General features: G+C 35.6%; 1 protein-coding gene across 6 annotated transcripts in view; it reads right to left on the reverse strand.

Moving 5' to 3' along the window:
• Positions 1-1,447: 1,447 nt before the first annotated feature.
• OSBPL6 (oxysterol binding protein like 6) overlaps positions 1,448-26,514 on the reverse strand; it is an 89,237-nt gene continuing 64,170 nt past the window's right edge. For 2 of the 6 annotated variants that reach the window (XM_032189901.1, XM_032189902.1), the window contains 16 exons: positions 25,903-25,995; positions 21,478-21,552; positions 17,538-17,703; positions 16,376-16,506; positions 14,065-14,172; positions 11,651-11,788; positions 9,257-9,344; positions 8,819-9,072; positions 8,499-8,636; positions 8,069-8,132; positions 7,366-7,444; positions 5,973-6,117; positions 4,738-4,882; positions 3,602-3,728; positions 2,914-3,036; positions 1,448-1,975 (listed from right to left, as the gene is read on the reverse strand). In XM_032189901.1, the coding sequence (XP_032045792.1) occupies positions 1,867-1,975; positions 2,914-3,036; positions 3,602-3,728; positions 4,738-4,882; positions 5,973-6,117; positions 7,366-7,444; positions 8,069-8,132; positions 8,499-8,636; positions 8,819-9,072; positions 9,257-9,344; positions 11,651-11,788; positions 14,065-14,172; positions 16,376-16,506; positions 17,538-17,703; positions 21,478-21,552; positions 25,903-25,995 (1,983 nt within the window). In that variant the 3' untranslated portion in view covers positions 1,448-1,866. The remainder of the gene's footprint in view (positions 1,976-2,913; positions 3,037-3,601; positions 3,729-4,737; positions 4,883-5,972; positions 6,118-7,365; positions 7,445-8,068; positions 8,133-8,498; positions 8,637-8,818; positions 9,073-9,256; positions 9,345-11,650; positions 11,789-14,064; positions 14,173-16,375; positions 16,507-17,537; positions 17,704-21,477; positions 21,553-25,902; positions 25,996-26,514) is intronic. The other 4 variants (XM_032189903.1, XM_032189904.1, XM_032189905.1 and 1 more) reach the window with 4 other exon arrangements.

Consider the following 26,514-nt stretch of genomic DNA (forward strand, 5'->3'; position numbering starts at 1 on the left):
TTTTTCATATTTCTTCCTGATAACGTAACTGTGTGAAGAAGCTGGAATACATCAGTAGCTAGTTGCTCTGCCTTACAAACAAGGTTGAGAACTAAATGGGTATTAAATAATCACAGTAATCTCAGCTCTGTAGGGACCTGACTCTGCAAAAGGAAGAGGCAGGTAGAGGGATGGGTACATGTGGTATTCCACTGAGAGCTGTTCACACAACTCTACTGGCAGGATCACATAGCTATCCAATCATTCTTTTAGGTCTCATTACTGGAATCAATATTAAAAAAAAAAAAAAAAAAAAAAAAAAAAAAAAAAGTGCATTATGTATGCTGTGTGTATGTAGAAAGAAATACAGATACAGTGCATATACATCAGTGTCTGGAGGATGTATTATGTGTGTGTAAATGGAAGACTAGGTCATACCATATGAAATGCAATTTTTACCTAATAAAGTTATTTTTTCATTTTATTAAAACCTGTCTTTCTACTCGTTAGTGTTTCCAAGATTTTCACACAGAAAATGCCAAGACTTCTCCCACATATATTAACTGAGGCTTAGCAACACATATGAGACTTGGTTCCTAACCAAAACATACAGGATCACTTTATGAAAAATTGTAAAATATAATTTTGCACAAAAGTTATTTTGGCAACACAAGTAGTAGTAGCTATCTACAGTGCATGGGAACCTCTTCCCTACTCTCAACTATAAATTTAGATAAGAAGAGTGGATGGGGAAAGAATGGAGCCAGTAAACAGCATGTATGGCAGAAAACATTAGTTGCATTTAAAGTACTATCCAACCTCTAGAGCGAAGCCAGAGACCTTCCCATGAAATCTTTCTGTGCTTTAACACTGTTGCAAAGCTTTAGGGAATCCTAATTGTATAAGCAGTTATAGAGAAATGAGATTCGCTGTAAGACCATGTCCAGTCTGTGTTAAGAGATGATCACATCTCAGAATCAGTCATTTAGAATATGATTTTTCTGACTAGTTATTCATATGCATTTACCAAAATTACCTCAAATTTAACCAGTTAGCAGCTTCTTTTCAGTCTGATTATACAACCAGCTTTCCAAAGCTAAAGCATGTACAGTAGACCTCATCCCTCTGAAATACAGTTGTTTGGTTGTTTTTTGATTTTAAATAAGACAGGTTCTCTAATATTTATAGCATGATAAAATCCTAGTGCTTTAAAAATCTGCCCTTCACACAAGCCTAAGCATACATATTTTAAAATGACTTACTGTACATCTTCATATTTTGTTTAAGGCATGAACAATGGCATATGAATGGGAACAGCTTCCAGAAAAGCCTATCTTTTTGACAAGGTCAGTCCAAGCACATCACACCAAAGGACTAACCTGAAGCCAGAAATGACAGTGTGGTGACGCAAGAGTTTTTAACAAAAATAGTTGAAACAAAATGGATTTTTTTTCTGTTTTTCTTCCTCTTTTTTTTTTTTTTTTAATTTAAATTACATTACTCGTAATGTCTGTTTAAAGCACCGGTTGCAGTTTTGTGTTTACCACCTCTTCAGAGTGACTTTGGATAACTCATCTGCTTCTCTTGTTCTGAATTTTCAGTGTATGAAACTTTAAAACGTTTCTGTTTGTTCCTTTTTCTTTCTTTCTTTCCTTTTTTTTTTATTTTTTTTATTTTTTTTAATGGCTGCTGCAAAATTAAAAAGATCCAGAAGTGGTCAGGGGCCTGGTCTAATGCACTTTCAAAAGTCCGTTATAAAGATGAATATAAATGCAAATGATAGGTTTTTCCATAGACCCACAAACCACGCTTAGCTATAAGAAACATATTGTGCATAGTTATTTTTTCTTCGGAGAGTGATATGTTTACTAGATCTACATTCTCAGTTTACCAGAGCACGGGAATTTCTACTTTACTAAATCCAGGATCCTTTCGCAGTTCCCAGTAGGTTTCATTGGTAACCCAGGCTTCTCTTTGATTAGCATCGATAACTTTTCTGTAGAAGAAAAAGGAAAGATAAAGATCTGACCATAGATCTCTGCTCCTACACAATTTGCAATCAAATTCCATACCTCTCTGATCTATCCCCAACATTAAATCTGATTTAATGTTTCAAAAGGAGGTAAGACCAGTCAGGGATTTAAAAACAAAAATCAATCTCTGTCTGTGCCAGAAGTAGAAAGTTCAGAAAACAATCAAACCTACAAATCCATTGTCTGATCTTGGTAAGCAGGTTTTAAAGCTACAAAAAGCCTCTTTGGTCATAACAGATTCAGGTTCTGTGCAGGGGATCAAAAAAAGATATCTAGCTTGCAGAATACTTGATTGTTTGCTCTGGATTATGTTAATTTTCCACTAAAAAAAAAACAGATTAATCACTTTCAATCTGTTCACTTCTGATTCCCCAAGCTATCACACTATTTGATATGATTCAGTATTTCTTGATTCAGAAGAATGATTAATTAAAAAAAAAAAAACACTCTCAAAAATAAATCAATTGCAATTTAAATGCATATATATACATTATATGTATGTGTGTGTACGTATGCTTTTTTTTGTTCAGGTCCCTAATTATTACTTTGTTTATGCAATGGCTTAAAACAATAGCCTCCTAAGAGCTAGCAATGATCTAAGCTAACAGCTCCTAGAACGCTATACTTCTATTACATTTCAAAGTTCAAAAACCATTGGCCATGGGGTGCAGCAGAATTGTTAGCTGTTGCCCACTGTGAGAAAATGATCAGATACTCTCCATTACAAAGCTTTAAACTACATAAAAATTGCTTCAGACTGAGACTAGGTATCTGATCATTACAATTGCCATTTTCCAGGCTTTCATGATTAAACAGATTATGCTGGTGGTAATTGATGTAGTTCTTTGTCCAGTTACACAAATAAAAACAGAGAGAATTCTACTGAAATGAAAAGACTCACTTAAAAAATTTGGGTACATATTCAATGCTGTTTTCTTCCATGTACCGCCTCCGACTTCTCTGGAGTTCTTCTATTCTTTGTTTCTCTGATGCTGCTGCTTCTACATTTCCTTCTTCCAGAAGCCTGTATGGATAATAGCAGGTCCTATAGCAATCATACAGTATCCAGAAGAAGGGATTTTCCAGCACCAGTCAACACAAAAGACGAGCAGAAACCAAGCCTGTTGTCTGTGTTGTACTTTAAGATCTAGTCATAACCCCATAAAATGAGAATAACTGATATTTGACTCCCCAGTTGCATGTACCTGACCTTCAGCCTTAGGCATACAACTTCTTTAGCTACTTCAATGCATCACAGATGCTGAAGTAATGTGAACTGAGAATTAGGGGGGAATTAATATTGCCTCAATTCATAGCTGGAGGGCATGACATTACAGAGCATGTCTTTCCAGCTTGTCATGAAGAATCCTACGTCTGCTAAAAGACTTGTATTATAGCTTTACAAACAGGATACTTTCTACTCTCCCTCAACTGGGTAAAGCAGAAATTTGATTGCAGTACTGAGTACCTTCTCTGCTAGCAGAATCCTCCAAGTTCAGACTGTAGTGAAGACATAAACAAAATTCAATACTCAGCTAATCCCAGCCTTAAAATGACCGAAAATTAAGTGTTTAAACAAGCATTCTTGCCTTTGATCTGGCCTGAATCGTGCATCTGTTGTAGGAAGAAGATCTTTCAGCACAGGATCTAACTCATTGAGCTCAATAGCAAACCTCGTGAAGCCATAATAACGTTCATAATTGGTTGGCATGGAGCCTGTATGCATATGCATGAGAAACAAAAACGTTTTTACTATTACTATTACTCTGAATATGTAAGAGACTCATTTATTTATTAAATTATAAAAGAAAAAAATACTAATATATTTTACCCTTATATACAGTTATTAAGCATCAAGAGCTATTCTCCAGAGAGAAAAATGTTCACTCAGTATTAATTTCAACTGCTTGTTTTTCATAGGTTATAATTATATGATAATAGATTCAAAACATTTATGATCTTTCATTTTTAAATAAAAATTACTGTTTTTAAGATTTTTAAGCTAAACAGTTTCCCATTACTAGGAAAACAGGTTTATCAGACATCTATATACAAGCTAACCCTAGCTAATCTTCAGTGTTGATTTTGGAACATACACTTGCTTGAAGACTGATTGGACACTGTTCTGAACCTTCAGCACTAAAAGTAATCAGAGCAGAGTGGGTGCAAAGCATTAGCAATAATGACAATTCCTGGATATTCACTCTGCACATATGAAAAATACTGTATGTGCAAAGGAAGAGTAATTTAATGCCAAAGTCTCTAAGCAAGCAATAAGGAAGCTGAATTCAACTACTGAAATTACAGGAGCTCACCATCACTGAAGACCAGTCCTTCAGTTTAATAAAGGACTAAGACAGCAAACTTGGTAAAATTGGTAAAATGATATTTCCTATTCTATTGAATCCAAACAAGTTACCCTCTCTCTGTGAGAAAGCAGTCAGGCAGACCCAGACACCTGATTATTTTCTTAACTTTATTCTTAGGTTGTCCCCCAGAATATATGACCAGGAGCCATATATTCAGAACAAGATGTAAAAGTCTAGGCCCTGTAGGAGCATTTCCACTTATCATTATTATAAACTGCTGTAAATTCTTATTTATATATCTAGTAAAAAAAAAAAAATATTTCCCCCATGGTATTTTGTGTATTTAAAATGATGGCTCAAACTGTTTTACAGAGTTATACCATGGTGCCCGCCAGAGTTTACCACAAGTTTCTTACCCGGCCTCCATACACATTTGGCTGAAGGTGCAACCCCACAGTAAAGACCTTCATGCCACTTTCCAAACAAGCGATGCACCACCTTCCCTTCTTGATCAATCACAACACCTTGGACTTCATTTACATTTGAATTCCAGTAGTTTACCTGCAAGTTTAATGAAGAATTACGAGTTAACTATCATGTTACTCTGTACCAAAACAGTTACTGCATGAATCTTAACTGTCCAAATTTTGTATCAGAAATGTTCACCTGAAACCAAGAATATCAGTATTCAAAATTCAGATGATTTGATTATTAATTGCTTTAGTTTAAGAAACCTTGAATGACTTGATATGTGGTTTCAGCATAAGGTATTCAAGTACAGTTAATTACCAGAACATACGGGAAATATATTGTTGTTCATTAACCCAAATCCCCAAAAATAGAGCAGTAAAATGAGACTTTGAAAGCTGCAAGATCACAAGCACCTAACTCTCTTCTTTCCAGATGGGGAGGTACTGAATATATATATAAAGGAAAACTTTGATGGGTCCAGCATACTGCTGTTTGTAGCAGGGAAGACTCTCAGCCACTATTACTTGGTATTTGCTTTCTCTTTCTCTTCTCTGTTTTGCTTTTCTTAGACACATTTAACACCTTCATCTACTGTCGGTCACTCATCAGAACATCCAACAAGACACGAACTTCAGATTTGCAGTGATACACCATTGCTCACACTGCAATGGTATCAATATAATTTGTCATAATACAAAGGCAAACATGTTTTTAGGGAAAATAATTGATACTGACAGATCTATATATTGATCTGTTTTTATATATGGTTCCTGCCTGGATATTAAAATAGTGTGAGCTATTGAAGCCAAAGAGATAAAATATCAATGGCCAAATTCTAGCAAAAGCAGAAGTAATATGGCACAAAAGTCTATACAGTTACTTTGCATTTTTATAGTATTAATAGATAAGAAATTTTGTCATTTTATTTTTAATCTAAAAACAACAACAGTATAGCACACAAGTGTATAGCAATGTAAGACATTGATATCAAATGTACCAGTTCAATGGAAAAGTCATACTACTTGACATTGCACTCTTATCTGATGATTTAGATATTCTCAAATGTTGGTAAGGCAAAATGTGGAATGTGGATTTCCAGAATACTGAAGAAACACCTCTATGCATACTTTAACTGTGTATTTTTATAAATAGGTGAAATGCATTAGAATACATACACTACCTTGACAAATGTGAGTTTACAAATACAAACACTGCTTTTTGTGTTTCTGATAGTTATCTCTCCATAGTGTTCTATCCACCTCCTTCCACTAAGGATGTTATGTATGCACGTAGTGACTTTGTTCCAGACATAGTAATCTCCATACCTAAGAATAGATTAACAAGTAGTTGGTAATATAAATTAATCAAGATCATAAACGAGAAAAAAAGTAAGCCATTATACAACTTCATATTTCTCAAAAATGTTTGAAACAATAGCTTACTTTATTAAAATAATAGGTTCTGGTCATTCATTACTGATCCTACATGGAGGAAGTCACCTATGGTCTAGTGCGGAGAACTGAGGAATGATGCTATGAACCACAAATCAAGATGGCATGAATCACTTAAGTCCTGCACGGCAAATTCACTTTCCCCAGAGCATTAAGGTGCTTTGACCTCAATTCCAGGAGTACTGGACCCAAAGATCAACATAAGGCTGGATTTAGGCCACAGGCAGACAATGCAATTGAATTACAAATAGAGCAAAATAAATGTGGAAGGAAAGAACAGAAAGGAAGTAGGCAGGAGCTAACTGGCACACCATCCCTTTTCGTCTGTAACAACTACTCGTATTCAGAGCACCTCTGTTGTCAAACAAGGGACTAAAATGAGAGAATGTGCAAAGTACATTCTCCTTCAAAGACTGAGGTACAAATATGGAGACAGAAGACAAAGCTGCTCATGAGTGCATTTACCTCTATTTCAAGAGACAGATAAAAAGGTGATATGGAGTCCCAAAGAATGCCATACTGTTAGATTCAGAAAGAAAGATGGCTGCAACATACAGGAGCAGGAATAGTATTGCAAAACCTGCAGATGTATTTAAAATATCCTCTCCTTGAATATTTTCGACTTACAACCAGCTTTATTTGTATTGAAACTTCTTCCTCTCACTACTCAGTCAACATCTGAAGAACATTTTTCGGCTTTGACATTTTGAAAAACAACGTTGCATTATCAGTTCTTCTGAGGAAACAGCACTACTGAGAGCTTTAGTAAGGACAGTGCTAGCAGTGCTGACAGTCCTATATTGAAGCCTTGTTTTGAACAGTTGATCACTACTGTATGTGTAGAACTTGTGTTTTCTCTCCTAAAACATTTCCATTCTCCTCTGTCTGTCAGTTTCTAGAGAGTTCATACATGTACATTTTTCTTCCCAAAACCCAAATGAATCTTCAGGCTTAGCAATGCTTCCATATCTCCATCTGTAGACTCGGGAGAAATTTGAGCTAGGCGCTGTCACCCATACAATTCATGCAATCTCTGCATACACTTTACCCAATCCAGTCACAAAACAGCTTAGATTAGACTACATCAAAGACCAAGCCAAAAGGAAATAAAAACGAGCTTACTTTGGAAGTGTCACATTCAAAGTTCCAACTGGCAGAATTTCCATTGATTTTCCCCAAAACTTGTTTTTCCACCTGATATCTGAATATAATAGTGAAAGATAGTGAAAGATTTACAAAACCAAAAAGACCAAAGTCTTCCATTCGTAGTGATCTGTGACAGATGAGATGACTTATACTACATCATCCAGTTTAAAACAGGACAGTATGAGATTGTCATGAAAATACAAATAAATAAAATAAAACAACCTAGAAAATGGCATGAGGTCAGAAAAAAATAAAGAGAATTTTGATTTTCTTCTAGGAGTTATGCCTGTGTTACATTACTGTCAAATCTCTCATGAGAGCGTTCCATATAAATTAAATGCAAATGCCAGTAGAGACAAGAAAAGAAACAGCTGCTTGTTCAACTGTGTAAAAAGAACTGCTTGTGTTTATAAGAAATAACAATTTTCTTTTAAAAATCTTTTAAGCAGAAAAGTATAAACAGACTGCAAGTGACAAGGAAAGTTGTAACACATCTACTCACTCTTCAAATTGAGAATTTGGAGTGAAGTAATTCAGAACATCAGTTTGTAATATGTTACTACAAAAATTGTAAGTATAAAAATTTGGGGTAAGTTCCAAACAAAAGCTCAGCTTGTACAGACAGAGTTTTTACGTGCTAATAAAACAGGTTTTATGCTTTTGAATTAAAAAGGTATACCTTGCCAAAACACAAAGTTCTTCGATTCACAGTGACAGGCCGAAATGGGAGGATGGTGGCTAACCTGAAAAACAGTTTGGCTGAGTTAAAAGCAATTAATTTTCATTTCTAAGACAATAGAACTATTACTGCAATATAACAATATTAAATAGCCCAAACTATCTATTAGCTTATGTTGCTATGAAAACAGATGAAACTTATGCTTCGGTTTTACACTATGTACTTAAAACAACACTACTACAGTGATTAATATGAAAACATACCTTCCAGTATTTAATGAGGTTCACTCATACTTACCACCTTTTTTTTTTTTTTACTATCAAGAAAATAAACCTTTTTTAACCAGAAAATAAAAACAAGGTCAATCTACTAAACAAAGAAACCAAAGTCTAAACATTACCATCGGTGTCCATCTAGAAATAAGCCTCACCTGCTCTGAGAAAAATCGAAATCCTTTGTCTTCTCTAATACATTCATAAGTTTCACCGAGCACTGGGTTAAATGGCTTGCTTCCCGCTCTAAAGTATGTAGAGGCATAACCTGACGCTGCAAAAGCAGCTATGAGAACCTGTTGAAATGCAGACAAGAATATAAGATAAAATAGGCAAAGATTCCTGTGCATGTACCATCACTGTAGGGTATCACACATTTTCTGTGAACAGGAAGAGTGAGAGAGGACTCTGCACAGACCTCCACACAACAGCTCCCTTTTTAATATAGGCATAAGAAGTGCTACGCTAAATTTATTACCATGCGTTCGTAAGGATCATCTGTTTCTGCAGCCTTGTCCAGGAGTTCACTGTATTCCAGTTCTTCACAGAGGTGTTGCAAGGTATTCAGAGGTTCATTTAGCTCAACTGGCATGGATACTTTGGAAAGATCTTTGCCAATGTTATTTCTCAAAATATTCCACAGATTGATGTTACTGGTGTCAGGACTGGGAGCTGGGAGACAAGTTCGCCGTCCATTCCTGAATGCACCTCCTGTTAGCTCACCATTGAGAACTGAGAAGAGAAAAAAATATTATCACAACAAAGCACCACCTTAAGAAAAAAAGATTTATTCCTTGAACCAAATTCACCACCAGAACAAGCAAGCAGCAGAGTTGGTCTTGTATAGAGAAGCAGTAAGTCTGGTATATGAACAAAACCAACATTATTTCCCAAAGTTCAAAACATAGCAATATACTTTGCCGAGAAATGTTGTCTGCAACACTGGTGTTGTCCTCTGATATATTATCACTCACATCGCTGATATAAGATTCATCATCAGAAGCCTAAAAAATAAAATATCAATTAAGTCAAGTATATATAAAGCATACTGACAAATTATACAAAAATAATTACTTGAAACACAAATACTCAAAGAAATCATCTGTACCCAATTAGATATATTTTAACTAAATCAACTAGATGTTTCAATCAGTCCATACTGCCAATTTGCTAACATTGTCAAAACAAATGCTATGCTCTCCTTATGTTTTTGAACTGCTATTATGAAGCCAAATGTAGGCATTAAATTTGCAAAAGGGTGACTTCAAATGAGATCATGGATCAACAAAAAATTGACAATACAACACACTGGGGTTGGAAGTGAGAAGAGACAGTCAGGCTCCTGGTCTTTATACAGAATCCAACATTAAAATGTAGCTTGTATGTCAGCGAAAAAATACATAGACATTGACCTATCATTTTGCAAAACAAGAACTACATTAGCATTAAGACTACTTTCAAGATTTTTTTTAAACATATGAGAAGCCCGAGCTCTCAAACTCTATAAATGACTTATTCTTTTACATTTATTAGACAAATTTAATTGCAAAAGAAAGGATTTTCAGTTTAAGAAAAAAAGTTTTATTGGAGTCTGATGGAGTGCCTGCCACTCAGATTAGCTGAAGTGAGCCAAAAACAGATTCTAGTTTTGGGGAATCAAAGGCTTCTACTGCAATCCAGAGAAACTGATATTGAGAAAAAAAATAATAGTTTATCACAAGCCCAAAATTGGATGAAATTGCTCATTTTAAAATTTGCTTTAGAAGGGCAGCGCAATTGTATAGCTGAGGAAAATAAACCACTCTTTTCTGCCTTTCCTGAAGAGTTTAGCATCTTTAGCACCTAATTATCCCCTTGACACAAGCAACAAAAAAAGTATAGAAGACTTTTGCACACTTTACATTCTAGATACTTATACTCTTTGTCAAAAGGGAAAACTCTGGATTTTCCATAATCTGGAAGGACTGAGAATGTTCCCATTTTGTTTATTTTTGAAATGATACTTTTACTCTCAACTGCTTTCAGCCTTGAATATATCTCTTCCCTATCCTGTTTCTGTCAACATTGCTTCACATTGCTTACTTCTAATGCCACAGGCTCCTCTCTGTGCTATGAGAGCAAGCTATGGCTGAGGCTGAAATTGAAACTAAAACTGTCAGCTTCAGGTAGACACCCTGACAACAGGCAACAGCACTCTCGATTTAACATAAAAGAATTCAACACTGTAATTGTTTCCCATTATAAGGCAGCAGCTCTGGACAAACCCACCCTTTTGGCAAACTCTTTTTCTGCATGAAGCTGCTATGGTCACAAGCCAGTTGAACTGGTAATTTGTAACATGAAACTGGATTTTCAGGACAAAAAAAAAAAAAAAAAAAAGCCATTTGTTCCTAAAAAAAAAAAAAAACACACACTGGACAGTGACAATTTAGAAACAGGATGTTCTCCACTGTCTGAAACTATGGCTTGCTTTTAGTTTGCATGGTTAGAAAAATAAAGCTTGAGAAACTCTAAACCCATGAAATTTTGACAGAGCTCATCAGCTAGCAAGTTAAAGAGATCAATGCTCTTAATGAAGGTGGAAGCAAATTATAACAGTCTGCTCTGCAGACAATCATTTTATTTAGAATCATGGTAGTTTGTGATTGAGTTTAGCAGTTTTGTAAATAGCTTTCTTAGAATTAATTATAATTAATCACAGATGATTTTCCAAAACTCACATAGAGAAAACAGTTAAGTATGAACAACAAAAAAGACAAGGGGTAATCTCCGCTTATCTGATGCACAACTGATAGGACGCTGAAGTGCCGACCCACAATATACCAGGTCACTTAATAAGATAAATTGCATGGGAAAGGTGGGGACAGCCATGTGACACAGGGCCCCAAAGTATCCAACTGTTTCCCCTTCGAGCTTCAATGAGGCAGTTTTTTATGCTTGTCTACTTCTCTGATTACACAGAATAACCTTATATGTATGATAGAAGACTTTTTCTTTGTTTTTAATGAGTACTTTAAAATAAAAATCTGCATAGACAGACCTATTTGGTCCTGTCTGTCATCCATATCTGAAACTGCCATAGTCTATCAAGGACATGTACTGAACACGTTAATTATACAACTTTCAGCTCAGTTTTATACTTCAGGAAACCTCTGCAGCCCATCGTGAATGAGTCTCATATGAATTTATCTACATCTTATGCGTTCTGACACTTTTTTACGCTAAGCAGCATTAAAAATAATCATCCACTAGAGGCAGCAATACCTGAATCCATCTGACAGCAAAGCTGCAGCGTGCCATCATAGCCTACCTCATTTTCTGATGAGCTGGCAGACAGAAGCACCTCCTGTGCATCAAAGAACTCTGACACTGATTCAGACATAGAGAGCCTGCTCTCATTAGAAACTTGCTGGGACAATGGCAAACTGACATGAATTTGTTCACCTGTCTGCAAATAAAGCACAGAAAAATAAAAGTATTATTTACAATAATAATAAAGAAATATGTATAAAAGGAGTAAATCATCTGAATATTTTTCTATGTCAAATATAATAAAGACAGCATTTTAGCAGGATTTTTTGTGTACCAAACATGTGAAACTCAGACAAGTACGAAATGAAGTGTTATCTGAGCAGTGACATACATGTCTTCATTTGAGGCCTGCTCAGCATCAACTGCTAAGCTTTAGCAGCATGAGTAATCACAGAGCTAGTTCTGTATCCAGAGGAGTGATTTTGTGGACAATAACTGGATTGTGTCAGACAAGTTCAACCACAAAATTCAGATGAAAAAGACACCTCATTGTTACAACTAATATTATTGGGACCTAGCCTTGATACAACCAAAAACCAAAAAGACCAGGAAGTTATAAATTACTCTCAAAATAAATGGCCTTGCTAACCAGTTCAGTAATGTTTGAAAAGTTTGAATATTCAAGAGGATAGTTATAATAAACATTTATTTGCCTTTATTCCATATTTGTATTCCAAATTTCATCTGAATTAATCAATTAATTCTGACTTACTACTACTAGTGGGAATGTACATTTTATGGCTTATTATAAAGAGAATTTAACAGAAAAGGTAAGAAATCCCAAACTGTGACGTGTATATGAATATGGGGACAAGCTAATTTAAATAGCTTGACATATCTTCCTCTTCTTGCTATTTATGGGAAGAACACCACCTTTCAAAAAGTTACCCAACAAGCTTTAAGAAGGGAGAAAAAAAAAATTAAGATTCTCTCCCTGTACCATTCCACCAAAGTAGCTGCTGCTCTGGAAGCAAACAGGCTTCTGACTTAATCCCCCAATTTATACAGCATAATGCTTCAGGGATAATACAGACAAAACTACTGAAGCCCTTTTAAACACCATTACTCTTCAGATGGGAATGCCACTCACATTCATCTTACTACAGAAATCCTGCAAGTGATTTTGTTTACATCTTAATCTTGTTTCTATATAGTTGCCTCAAAATTAACTAATAATAAGAAAATCACAAATAAGCCAAGAGGTCAAAAAACTTTCATTTTTCCCTGGGGTTTTACTTGGGCTTGTGGATGGGTTTCAATTTTTGATGAATTATAATGGAAACAGCAGCTCATTTCAGTATTACCTTTACAGAAGTGATTAAAATTTTATTTTTTTGTACAAGCTGGAGGGACTTGGAAAAATACACATGCCCCTACCTGAAAAGGATGCTTGCTCATGCATATATCTACAAACTGTAACATTATATTTATAAAACGATCAAGAGAGGTGAGAGGGAGACCTAGGATCCTCTTTGAAATACTCCTTCAGTCAGATAAACTTGTACCAAGATAACAATGAATATAACAAAAGGAAACAGCTAACCAACAACAAATACAAAAGAAGAGATGGTCATTGCTCAGATCCTCACTGCCAGATATTCTGAACACATGTTGCTGTGCTGTGGCACTGCATCACCTCTATCTTCTGTTACCAGTGTCCAACATCTGGGCTTTTGGAAAAATTGTATGGACATTTTCAAAAATCCAATAAACAAAAGTAACCAGAAACAGATTTTCACCTGCCTTTCTTGTTGGAAAAAATAATTAGGAGACAACATTATGTTAATTGGAACAATGTATGCATAGAAAATAATGAGTGGAAATGACAAATGTAAAGTATTTTGGTAAAATGCAAGCAGAATGGTTGTAAAAAATGAAAATATTTATTAATTGCAACATATAACTCACAAATTCAGATCTGTCCTTCTTGTGAGGGAGACTGATTTGTAATTAATATAAATGTTTGGTAATCTGTTGACTCAAGAAAGCAAAACAAGATAGACTATATGTTGCAAACGTGCTATTAATATAGTGCTTGCTTCATAGACTGAATGCTACACTGTTCTGTTGTTTTGGCAAGAAACTAAGATACAGAAGTGGTTACCTACTGTGTGTTATTGTGTGCTATATTCAAATACAGTAAAACCTCACTAATTCCCACACTCAACAATTAATATTTCAAAGTTGCAGTACTTCCCTATTTCTCTGCACAGGCCAGAGTTACTTTGTTAGCTTTGACATACACAAAAGACAGAAGTTTAATTTTATATAGAAAAAATATAATCTGAAAATTTCTATAAAAATCTACTTTCTGATCTTTAAGATTTGATAATTTGCTAGGTGTGTTTCACTATGAGTGAGAATTAGCAAGGTTTGATTGTACTCTAAATCCATTAAAGGCTGAAATCTTACCTCATCAGGACTAGGGATAATATTTACACTGACAACCTGATCACAAATAACAGATTCTGAATGTATTCTGTTCAAGCGACTCCTTAGTTCAGCATTCTGGTTGAGAGCCTTAAAATAAAAATTGCACATTTCATTTAAAATTAAAAAGCCAGTGTTAAACAGGAAAAAAAGTAAAAAAAATAAAAAGAAAAAAGAAAAAAAGAAAAAAAGGTTATTCTCAGAAATTTCCTAAGAAATCACAGAAATTCCTTTCTTCCGTTTATAGATAAATACCCATTTTAAGATCCTCTCTAACATGACTTAACCTTTTCGTTGGCTTGCTTTCAGTAATCTTCCAGGGTCAAGGGGAACAGATATTCTCCTGTAATATTACAGTTGCATTCTACCTTGATTCTTCAGATAGCTCCTTGGCAGCTATACCAGTGGGTTATGTACATTACAGAAATGGAGAGTGAATGCAGCAAGAAAGAATGAAACTGCAAAACAGCTAACAGGAACCACTGACAAAATTCTTGATACAGCACTTTCTGAATGAATGTTATCAATGCTAAGAGCCCATAAAAGGAAATGGCTTGCTTTCCAGTGGGGAAAAATAAAAATAATAATTAAAAAAAACATAACCACTAGCATCACTAGGTGCCTGTCTATTGAGATCAAGCTGATAAATTTGCATATATGTGCTCAATTCAAATTACTGATCCATTTGGTATCTGCTATTTTTTCTCCTTTGTTAAAGCCCAAGCTAGATTATACATTTGGGTTCACATACACATGACCTGATGTCTAGAAGCACCTGTTTGTTGAAATCCAGAAAAATACAATGTGTTACCCAGAACATGAATTGACTTAAACCTAATATACCCTCAGTGCTTGGGATCATAGAAGCAAATAGTAGGCAGACATACTGATTTAGTGGACAGTAATAATAATACTGTAATAATCTATTTACTGTAATAAATACAGTAAATACAGTAAATAATACAGTAATAATCTGCTCCTCCCTCCTCCAAGAGCAAACTCTGAAATAGGTCCCATGATTGCACTGAAACAAAGTAGGACCAAAGTAAAATAGGTTAGCTTAAACTTTCTCTGAAAACATTTTAAATTATGCCATTTTGCTTTGTTCTGAAATGGTCTGGGTACGTTCATAGCTGTCATCTACCAGGCAAACAGACACAAGGCTAGATCACTAATAACAGCTGGGCTGTAGTGTCTTAAACTTCTCAAATCTGGTCACAAGACTGGTCGAACCCATCTGTCTGACTGTGCCAAATTTCCACTTATTCACCATTGAGACAACTAAATATATTTGAAAATCATTTTTAAATTAACACTGGAGGCCAGGAACTATAAGAACATGACCACCTATTTCATACAAGTTACTAGTGAGTCTCGACAGGTCCTGGTTACATTTTTATCAATAACCAGAAATGGTTACCCTCACCTTTATTACAATACACAGCAATCAAGCTGCATAATATGTTACACACCTATGTCTACAGAAACATTATGCATCAATTTTAATCTCACAGCAATAAAAGAAACAACAACAGTAACAATAATAGTGTTAGAAATTTTCTTCACATTTAGGTGAAGTTCTGTTTGCCTTTAAGTCTCTGCTTTCATTTCTTGCAGATGCAAAGTTCCAAAGAAATCCACTTTTTATAGTAAAATCTTTCTCTTTTCCTTGTCTATGAAATCAAATGTTCGAGTTATTTTGCAACCCAAAGATGCATCTCATGTAATGGTGTAGGGAAGGAGTTCACCAGAGCACTTACTGTTGCTTCATCTGTTCTTCCCAACTAAAGCCAATGACAATTTTCCTTTTGGCTTAAGCGGGAGAGACACCAGCCAGTAACAAGTTAGTATCTGAAAGTCCACTTTATTCATGATTATTCTGTCATCATGTAATAACCCATGATTCCTTTTGCAGTTGGAGACATGGACATACAAAACAAATCAGAAAATATACACTCAAAATGTAAAACTTAATTAAGAAAATGAGACTATCTCCTTGACTGTGGTGGAAATAGCTCCAATAAAAATATATATCGTTTGCATAAAAATCTTTGATACCCTTACTTTACCTTGGAAAACCATAATACATGCATGCTTACACAAGCAAATGATATTCTCCACATGTACTGAGATTAGGCTTATGTTCTCATGTCCATAACAGAACATATGCCATAGTTCTGGTTAAGAACCTGGCTATTTTCTTGGCGCCCTTTACCTCAGGGAATGGCCAAAATACAAAAGAAATAGTGCATTTGGCAAATTAGATGTGCCTGGAATCAAATCAAGAACATACCTGAGAGAGGGACTGTCTGAGGTGTGCTATTTGAGCATTGTGACCTGTAAGATCCTGTTCTGACACAATCTGCTTAAGCTTCTCCTTCTCTATAGCTATGCTGTTAAAGGCAGACTTCAAAAGAGAATGCACTAAGGAAAAATGAAGAAAAGAAAAAAAAAGAAAACAAGTGTTGTCTCAGCAAAGGATCTGGACATTTACATTTACTAAAATATTTCAGCAATAAAGACAGAGAGTGAGATTTCCATCCCACAGTTACATAAATTCGTAACAAAGAGCTGAACTTCCAGTAATCTGTGCCCAAATTAAGTACAAACACTTACAGCTTACAGGTTGTAATGTGCATACAATATGTTCACATATGTCATCTGAGCATATTCTTGATGCTGAGCATATGGAAAATTGTATTGTTAGAAAACCTGTGTCCAATGTTGTCTTTTTTCCTTTTTTTTTTTTTTTTTTTTTTCCTGTTTTTGTTGTTGTTGTTTTGTTTTTTTTCAGGGTAATAAAATCTAAAGTTCTCATAAAACTTAATATTGCACTGATAACAAAGAGTACTTGGTCTTTAAACAGATTTTTGATAATTTTAAAGAAATTAGAGTCACATTTTTCCTGTGTTATGTAACAGCAAACTGACAACAAATACTATTTAAAATAGCATTTTTCGGTCATTCTTTTATCATTTTTCATCATTCTTTTATTAGCAACACAATGACATCTCTAAAGTACGTTCTAGTAGTAAGCACTACTTCTGTTGTTTCCATTGATGTAGAGAACATCTCACAAAAATTTGTGCACAAAAACACCCTGCAAGAGATATATGTAGTAGTGGCATTTTGATTCATCTTTTGGAAGAGGTAAAACAAAATGTTTGCAAATTCAATCATGTATTTACAAGGTGCAAAAAGAATTTTTTTTTAAGTTTTCTAAAAAAAAAAATAAATCCCTTATCAGACAGACTTTACCTATCTCCATATTCACAACATCCATGGAAAATATATTAAGGACAACACGTCATCTTTATGTAAGCCACGTGTCCAGCTAAAAATTCTCGTACAGTATCATCTAATACAGATGAACGTCTTGGTCATAACTAAGTGAAGGAAACAATGAAACACAACAGAGAAGCATAGTGAAGGAAAGGCTTGACATTTTCAGTTACCTTTTTGAGCCATCAGGCAGAATTCTTCTTGAAGCTTCATGTACTCGGTAGAGCACTCTAGAGGGTCTGTTACATGGCTTGGGGGAGTCTGAAACTCGATGTCTGCACAAAGGTTGGGATTGGATGAATGCAACCGAACAGGGGACATTGTAGCACTGAAAGGGACCTACAGAGAGAAACAGTAAATAAATATTGTTTAGGGTGCAAACAACCATTTGATTCTGTTGAAGCAAAATATAAATTCCTTCTGAAAATAAAATACACGATTCACAATGTGAAGAACATAGTAAGAAAAAACATTTAACTTTTTACTGTCCAAAATCTCAGTACAGTTGACATAGAATTCCTTGTACGTCTTGAAAATTTTCACTGAAATAGACAAAAGAAAGCCTAAATACAGAGCTAACTGCTAACAGTGGAGTATTTAAATTCTAACATTTAGAAAAATGGACCATCTCCTAGTGCTTAAAAAGAAGATTGGAAAATTGAACCACCAAACATGCTGCTTTATATTTTGGCATTTGAGAGTCCATATCGTATGAATCTGTCTTCACAATACCAACACCTGAAGTATGCAAGTTCCTCCACAGATCTAGAAATAGGATACAATATTCTCAAATATATTAAAGACTTTCTATATTCTTTCTAATGAAACAAACAAAAAAATAAATCAAAACTCCATCTGACTTTCATTTAAAATGTGTAAGCCATAAATTAATGCAAAGAGATGCAGTTTAGTAAAATGAAGCAAACATTTTAGATTATAATTTCCACTTCTCTTTTTCCTTCTACAGTTTTTATGTACAGCAATATATATATGCGTGCATACCTTACTTATAAGTAATATATATAAATGTATCATATGTACTGAACGGTTACCTGTATGCTCCATATGCAGTGTATGGATACTGCTGTGTACATATGTGATGTGTGTGTGAGAGTATATGTTTTATTTTAATTTCACCATTTACATACATTTGTATAAAAAACAGGCCAAGAACCTAATTTTCAAGTCTAAATGTAAAGGGAAGGCATGCAGAACTACATTTTCTTACTTCAATATTAAGCACTTTTAACCACATTCAACACATTCTACAGTCAACATCTAATTTATTTTATGATATTCATCAAATGTATAAATAATTTCCACACTGCAGCCCAATGTAATTATTCAAATATGAAAAATGGGGACAAAAAATAAAGTGTGTCTTCTGAGGCATGATAAAAGTGGCATATAATATAAAAAGTCATATTACTAAGATTATTTTTTTTTATCAACAGAAAAACTATATACTGCCATCAGTATTTGAAATTGGTACCTTGTTATTTGATTAGATCAGAGAATGGTTCTATAAATCCCTTCCCATAACATTTGCCATTAACATATATTTTAGGTTTCTTATTCTCTGATGTAACTCTCAAAATCCTATTGGACCTAGTCATCATATCCCACTTGAACCTGGAGCACTTTCTGCAAAATGCCAATTTCCACCCTGCTCTTCAACTCCCAGGTATGTACAGCACAAACTAATGGCCCTATAACACCTATCCAGTGTCAGCTTTGTCCTCTTCTCTCATGTGTTTTGATTTCTAACTATGCCAACAAAGCAGTTATTTTTCATTAGACATAGTTTTTGACTCATATCAAGAAGGCTTTATTAACAAGAGATATAGAATAAATTCCTTCCATGCATGCTGGACATTTGTCCCATTATCTTCTTTGCCAGTACCAGACTGCCTCTCTAAGCAGCCAAACTTCCTTATATTTTTTACACAGCTTAATTTTAAGTTTCCTTTACAAAACCTTTTCTCTTCTTACACGAAAGAATACATTTCCAGAACTTTCTGCCTGGGCGCACTGCAAAGGTCTAGCTGATCCAGGCAGCTCTAGGACAGCAGAGTAGGTGGCTACAGCATAGCACTGTGTGGGGAACATGTTCCCGGTCCTCAAACCCATCCTGAAGACAGGAAAGCAAGCTGCCCTGTTATAACAAAGGAGCTGGAGGGAGCCCCGCAGCTCTGCATGCCCGCAGTGACAGGGCAGGCTGTCCCAGCCCCATGCAGACTGGAAGAGCTGTGGCCCTGCTGCCTGCACGTGGGGGTTTCTTTGGACACTTCTTGATGAATCTGGCTGAAGAGACCTGCTCTAAAGTCTACTTCTGCCTTGTACCTCAGCTGGCCAGGCTGAAAAGCAATATTCCTGCAGTGAGGTTTGTGGAAAAAAGAACATGTTCTCCAAATATTGTCACACTGTTCACAAGAAATGTACATTTACATGACAGAGACAAGGAGCTCTTTTGCTGATCGCTTTAGATACAAGAAACAGAAATTCTTCACTGTTGACTGATATGAATCTTCCAATTTCCTTTCACCGATGTGCTTTCTTTTATGGTGACTTCATACTGCCTTGAGTACTTGTTCATTTTTTTTTTCTGTTCTTAAAATATTTAACTCCTTGAGACATCCCTCTTTTTTTTTTTTTTCCTCCTCACTCTTCTAGACATAACCGCAGGTGTACCTTGTCCTGAATTTCTGCTTTACTCCAGAGGTTGAAATACCCACTCATCCATCAGCCTCTTCAGAATTAGATATCCATGTAGGAACAGACTGTTCTTGGTAGTGTGGTACAGGAACCAGTGGTACAGGAGTTATTTTGGTGCCTCCAGCTTTTCTCCCTCCTGCACTTTTTCTAGGTCTTCCAAGACCTCTGTCCTCAGCTCCTCACATCAGCTGCAGGTGACAACTCAGCAATCTCCTGGACATCTACCGCCTCTTTTCAATGCTGGCTGCCTTGCAGTCCAGGACCAGCTGTATTTGGTCCACCTGAGCACTCCTTGGCACAGCCCTTGTCCAGGCTGTTTAACTCCTACTGAAAATTCTGGTCGAGCCTCCCATTGACACTCAACACCCAGCATCAACTGATTACAGGAGATTAAATTTAGATGAGTTAATTTGGGAACTGGAGTAGCACTGACTTCTCTCGTATTTTTTATGAGGGCCTAAGAGTAAATGAGGTTTGTGGTTCAGGCAGCTGGGCTTAAGCAGAAGCTGTGTCTGATCTAGCAGATTTTAGCTATGGGCTAAAGCTGCAGACTCTCAAAAACTTCAGCTTGATGTTCACTGCTTGATCTCAGTAAGGGTTTCTGTTTAAAGCTCACTTTATTCTTTAGTTACGCAGAGTTCTTTTTTCTCATTTGTTTTTGTCTTCCCTATCTAGCTGTTGCACTAATCAGCTAAGGGACTAGCCTAATGTCTGCATTGTGCATTCCCAATAATTTTTTTCTGACAAGGCAGCAGCTGAAGATATACTTATGATGCTAATTTGATTTCACAAATAGCATCTCCCCTCTCAATTAGAAGCCCCCAAGTTGATTTTAGAGCTCCAAATTTTGTTTCAAAGACTGGGAGAAGTAGCAAAATGAAATACAGACACTAGTGGTAGTAATATGACTTTTTGGGATAATGGAATGCAAACAGAAAGTGTCTTAAATGGAAAGGCTAACCTTGTATTACTAAAAAAAAAAAAAAATAAAAAAAATCAAGGAATTTCATGATTTCATGTTTGTAGCAAATCTCCTTGGTTCCGCTGTCTTGCTATGGACTGTCACAAGAATCTTTTACCAAATTTGATAATTTCTTTCCATTTTAAATAATAAAGAGAAAGTATATCAACACTATGTTCAAACAGTGCAGGGCCTGAGTCTAATCACCACCTGCACTTGCCTAAAGGAGGAGGGACATGTACCACAAAAGCAAGCTCAGATCCACATCTGTGAAGTTCAGTTGTGTCAGGCCTGACCACTTCTACATGACTCAGCTGAGAGTGGGTAGCATGGACACCTCCATAAAGCGTACGATACATCTTCATAAACTTATTACACATTCAAGTTACACAGCTTCCCATCTTTAGAGCTATCCTTTGATTTTTAAATCCACTCACTGTTGTAGCCACTGCAGCTGCTAGTCTCTGCCGGCGTCGTGTTGTGCTGAACTGGCCCTTCGGTGCCGGCCCTTCCTGACAGTGAATGCGAGAAGAGAAGGAAGTAGAGAAAGAGAAGGGAAGGGGTGATGGGACACAGGAAGATGACAGGTGATCAGAAAAGGGAGAGGGAAAGTCTTTAAGTGGATTTCAATTTTGTTAACTTGTATGGCCTACACATTCTGAGAACATACAGCATGTTCTCACCTGTGTATGCCAGAGACTTATATAGCTAGGTACTTTGCTAAAATTATCCCCATAAGGGGTAGACTGCAGTGCACTCACTAAGACTACAATAAATAAATAAATAAAATAAAATAAAATAAAAGTTAGCTCTGCATTTCAGAACTGTAAGAGTTATGGAATAAGAAAACAAAAAGGATGTTATGGCATGGCAAAAAACACAAAACCAAAACTCCTTCGTGGGGTCACTTGACCATCTAGAAAATGAATTCTGGAAGAGATCACTTTGCATTAGTGGAAGTGCATGAACTCCATTTACTGGAGATGCATGCATCTCAATGGTAAAACTTGGGGTGTGTGTTACAGGGAGCTTGCTTATGTAAACATTCCTGTGTACAACTCTAGAATTTCTGTGTCCATCCCTGGGCTTATTTGTTCATTTTTCCCACACACCAATCTTTGACTTCCATAGGATCAGATTTCTCCTTCTGTACATTACTAAAGGCAAGGCTTCCAAAGCAATGCAAAATCTCAGATAAAGCAATACAAAAACTAAGTATTCTAACAACTACTTCCTTTTCTGCATGCCTAACTTGTGTCCTTTTCCTGTCTAATTTCACTTATATTTTACTTTTAAGAAAATTCATCTTGGTACATCAAAGTCAAGTACATGGTACATCAAGTCTGCCTAATGAAGAAGAGCTCCACACCTATCATAAAGCCCTTCTATTTTATGTCTGATCAAAATGCCACTATTTTGAAGTCATTTAAGGAATTTGGAAGACTGGAAAAGCCACCTCTCTTCTTATAGAAAACAATTTTTAATTCCTTCACATTCTTCTTCCCCTATATCTTCATCTACAGCCACTTCAGTATTTGCAAATCTATATATATATTTACTGTTTTTTTCTGAAAGCTACATGGGCACCACAGAAATAACAATGGTATTGACTGAACACATAGACATCATGCTGAAGAACAGAATATTATAGTCCAATACCTAGCTGAAGTCTCCATACCCTCCACCCTCTGGTTGATGCTACTAACAATGCTACAGACTGTGGAAGGTTTTTCTGATGATAGCAGTAAGAGAAGCCTTGCTTTGCACCTTTTTTCGTAAAACTATTCTATTAAAAACACATATAAAACCTCTAAAACAGAGAGTACCAACTTCATTAAAGTAGATACTGCATCATATACAGAATACAAAGCTCTCTGCCCTACAGAAGTATGTCTATCCTCTGAATAAGAATTTAGAAGAATATTACAGTTTAATAGGGACATATATGAATTTATACATACATGTACAGAGAGCGAATCATGTGCAAATACATATATTAAGCACTCAAAATCTGCAAGATGTGGAATGCAAGTATACTTTACTAAACTTGGAACAATGAGCTCTGCAGAACCACTACCCTCAAACACAATATAACGTGAGGTAAAAATCTGAGTTATGATTAGTAACATTTATGTAAGTACTTATTTAAGGGAAAAGGTAGCAACCCAGTCTTAGGGTCTGGTTGTTTATGACCTAAAAGCCTCAGTAGAGCAAGCTGACTTTTCAGGTCACTCTGTGCTAAATAGTTTTGTTAATCATATTCTCCCTCCACCTCCCTTTAAATCAGTCTTGGAACTTTACATCTTGGAGCACTCACTGAAGGAAATCAAATCAATGATAGTTCATTTTGATCAGTAGTACTGATCAGTACTACTGTTTTTACTTCCTTTGAAGATCTCTAGAATGCCATGAGAATGACAAATTGGTCTTTTACCCAAAGTAATAAGAATGTCAGTTATTGTACAAAGGTATCATTTGTAAAATGAATGAACACAGATCAACTAACCTGTTGTTGCGGACTATTTTCTTAAGACATTTTTAAAAAAGACTCTTTAAAAACAAAATAAACCTCCTTTATGTAAGCAATCCTTCTTTAGAGAAGCACTCCAAGTACATGTATTTTTTCTTTTGAATTGAAGCCTGTAATTTAAGCTGTTTATTCAGAAATACTAAACCCCAGATCTTACAAAAGTATACACATATGCTGTTTTATATAGTCATATATATATATAGACAATTTTACTTGGGGAAGCGACCCCACTTTTGTCAGGGGGCAAAGTCACTGTGTGAGCAAAGTTAAACGTATACAGAACTGATATACCTGAATAGTAAATATGTATTTGTAAAAAAACATAAAAAATAAAGTAGTCAAACTTATGTAAGTTGTGTTAAGTACAAAGTGTTTAAAATATACTTTTTTTAAATAGCAATTTTTTTTTTTAATAGCAACATGAGCAAATTATGAATAACACAACCAGTCAGAGTGAGGCCATCTTGCACAGATCACAGCTTTAGACCTTTCCTGGGACAGGACAGCCCTTAGAAGAAAAGTATTCGAGCTCATAAAGCTAGTTAAGATACCAGAGCAGCCATAAAGGAGTAAACATCCTTGAACTTGCAATTCAGAATCATTTTATTTTTTCTGTTTCCGTTCAAATTAATTTGTAAATCAGTCATCAATAATTTAATGCTTTGCTCTAATAAAATAAGCTTTACATTTCCACCACTAAACTTGCCATTAGTTAATTCCTGCCAAGACCTAACTTCGCTGTTAAGATTTCTTTTTCTCCCCAGCAGTGACAAACCCAAGCAGAGCAGTCCATGCACACAAACTCTCTCAGGGGAATCTGCAAAGTCACCATACTTGAGATATTCAGGAGCAGGAGCACAAGACCCGTCAAGCCACCAACAGCAGTTTGAGAGTCAGATGCCAAAAGGACAGTCTGCCAGAGAAAGCCCAAGATGGTGTCACTTTGGCAAGGTGCAGGCGACACAAGAATGACTTGCAATTCCTCATGGAACACACTAGATGATAATACATTGACTGCTTTCATCATTTTTTCATATTATTATTATTTATTTTTTTTTTATTTGTGGAGATGAATTTCTCCAACACCACTGTGGTATGAATGAAGAACATACAATATTGACTTTCTTTTCACAGGCACCAAGTACTTGCATCCATTTTCCTGGTATTTATTAGTAGCCTATATTATTCAGCAGCAGGAAAACACAGTGATCCTTCAAATGCTGGGGATAGGGTATGACATCAATCACCAAAATTCCTTCATTACAAAATGAAGCTTTACAAACCTAACAAATAAAGCCTTTTAAGCCTAACAGATGCTTTATTGTACAACCTGTTATCATTTATCTAGTATAACTGTTAGAAGAAAAGTCACCTAAAACAGCTGCAATCAGAAAGCTGGAGCAACTGCAATTTCTTCTTTCCTTAAGAATGTCAGTCTTAAATGAGCCACAGAGTACTCTATATTGTTCCTCTGAGTCACAGAAAAGTCCTTATTGTGTCTCTAGGGAACATATTAAAGGCTTTCAAAGTTTGCATGAATTTCAAGGAATTTAAATGGGTTAGAAGTTGCTGACATTTATTTATTCTGCAACAGACAGCACTGTGGTGATTGTTTGCTCCTGAAGTCAGTTGACTATAGTCTTCATTAGAACTTGATGAGTTATGAAAAAAATATTATTTTTTTTCTGAATTAGGCTTCAAAACACACACTGACTTCTGACAAAACACAGTAAGACATCCTGGATCGAGCAGTGATCTAAACTTCGTATGTTTATTTTTGTGCTTTTACTTTTAATCTCTAAGGCAGTAAGGATGAGGTAAATTCTTTTTTCTTCATGAAATTTATTCTTTAGTTTATTCAATTTGTTCCCATAGTAGCCTTTTCCGTAAGAGAGGGCTTTTGAGAATACTTCTAATTGGTAACATTCCTAGTATAGGTCTTAACAAAAACAACTGGTATGTTTAGTATTTCACTCATGCTTTCTACTTCTAGCTTGATGTCACCTGTTCAAGTGCCCTTCTTGGCAAGTTTAAGATGGAACATCGGTATCCCCATGTGCTGCATGCATATTGCCTTTTTTGCACCTTAATTGACTAGTGTTCAGCTTCTCCTCCTCTCCCTAGATGGCAATGTTTTCATATGAATGAAAGTAAAATCAATACATTTTTCACTATCTTATCTAGGTTTTAAACAACCAACTGAGATTTAATTTACATCATCAGAACCATAAGGGACAGTACATTGACTTCCTACTTTCAGTTAATATAACATTTCATGCTTAAAAATTCGTCTAAAAGTACAGTGAAAAAGAAAGCATTATGCATTCAGTACCTGAAGTTGAATTTTTGCATCTTTGCTGACACTTTTTGTTCTCCACCGTCTTGTGACCCGCTTGTCTTTCTTTGAAATATCTACACAGTTAGCCTACATTACACAAATAGTTAAAAGCGACAAAGTGCTATTACGTTGACACAAGCAACACAGACAAGTACACCAAGTTAGTAAAGAACTGTAGGGTTAGACATTGACAAATTAGAAAGTAAGGAAAAGAATGCTGCTGCCAGAGCCCACAACTACAGCAGTGACCAGGTGTAGCTACCCATACACTTCTATAAACTAATAGTGTATTTAATTTATTTAGCAAAACTATTGGTATACCTTTTTCATAGTGCACAATGTTTAGGACTAGATTATGAAACCCTCATGTATTTCTATTCTGTTACTACTCCAAGCAATGCAGGGTTCACCTGTTCCTGAAACCAATGGTAAGCCTCATCTCATTGGACATGAGATATGGATGACTTTCCAATGCAGCAACACCACTGGGAGATTTGTGTACTCAAGGGGGCTGAGTGAAAAAAGGAAAATAGTATTTAGGATTTAGGATCTGCTGTTGCTTTCTTGTGGTCAGAAGGAAAACTCACGCTGAACTAGGAAATGGTG

This window comes from Aythya fuligula, chromosome 6 (genome assembly GCF_009819795.1).
Source record: "Aythya fuligula isolate bAytFul2 chromosome 6, bAytFul2.pri, whole genome shotgun sequence".
NCBI lineage: Eukaryota > Metazoa > Chordata > Aves > Anseriformes > Anatidae > Aythya > Aythya fuligula.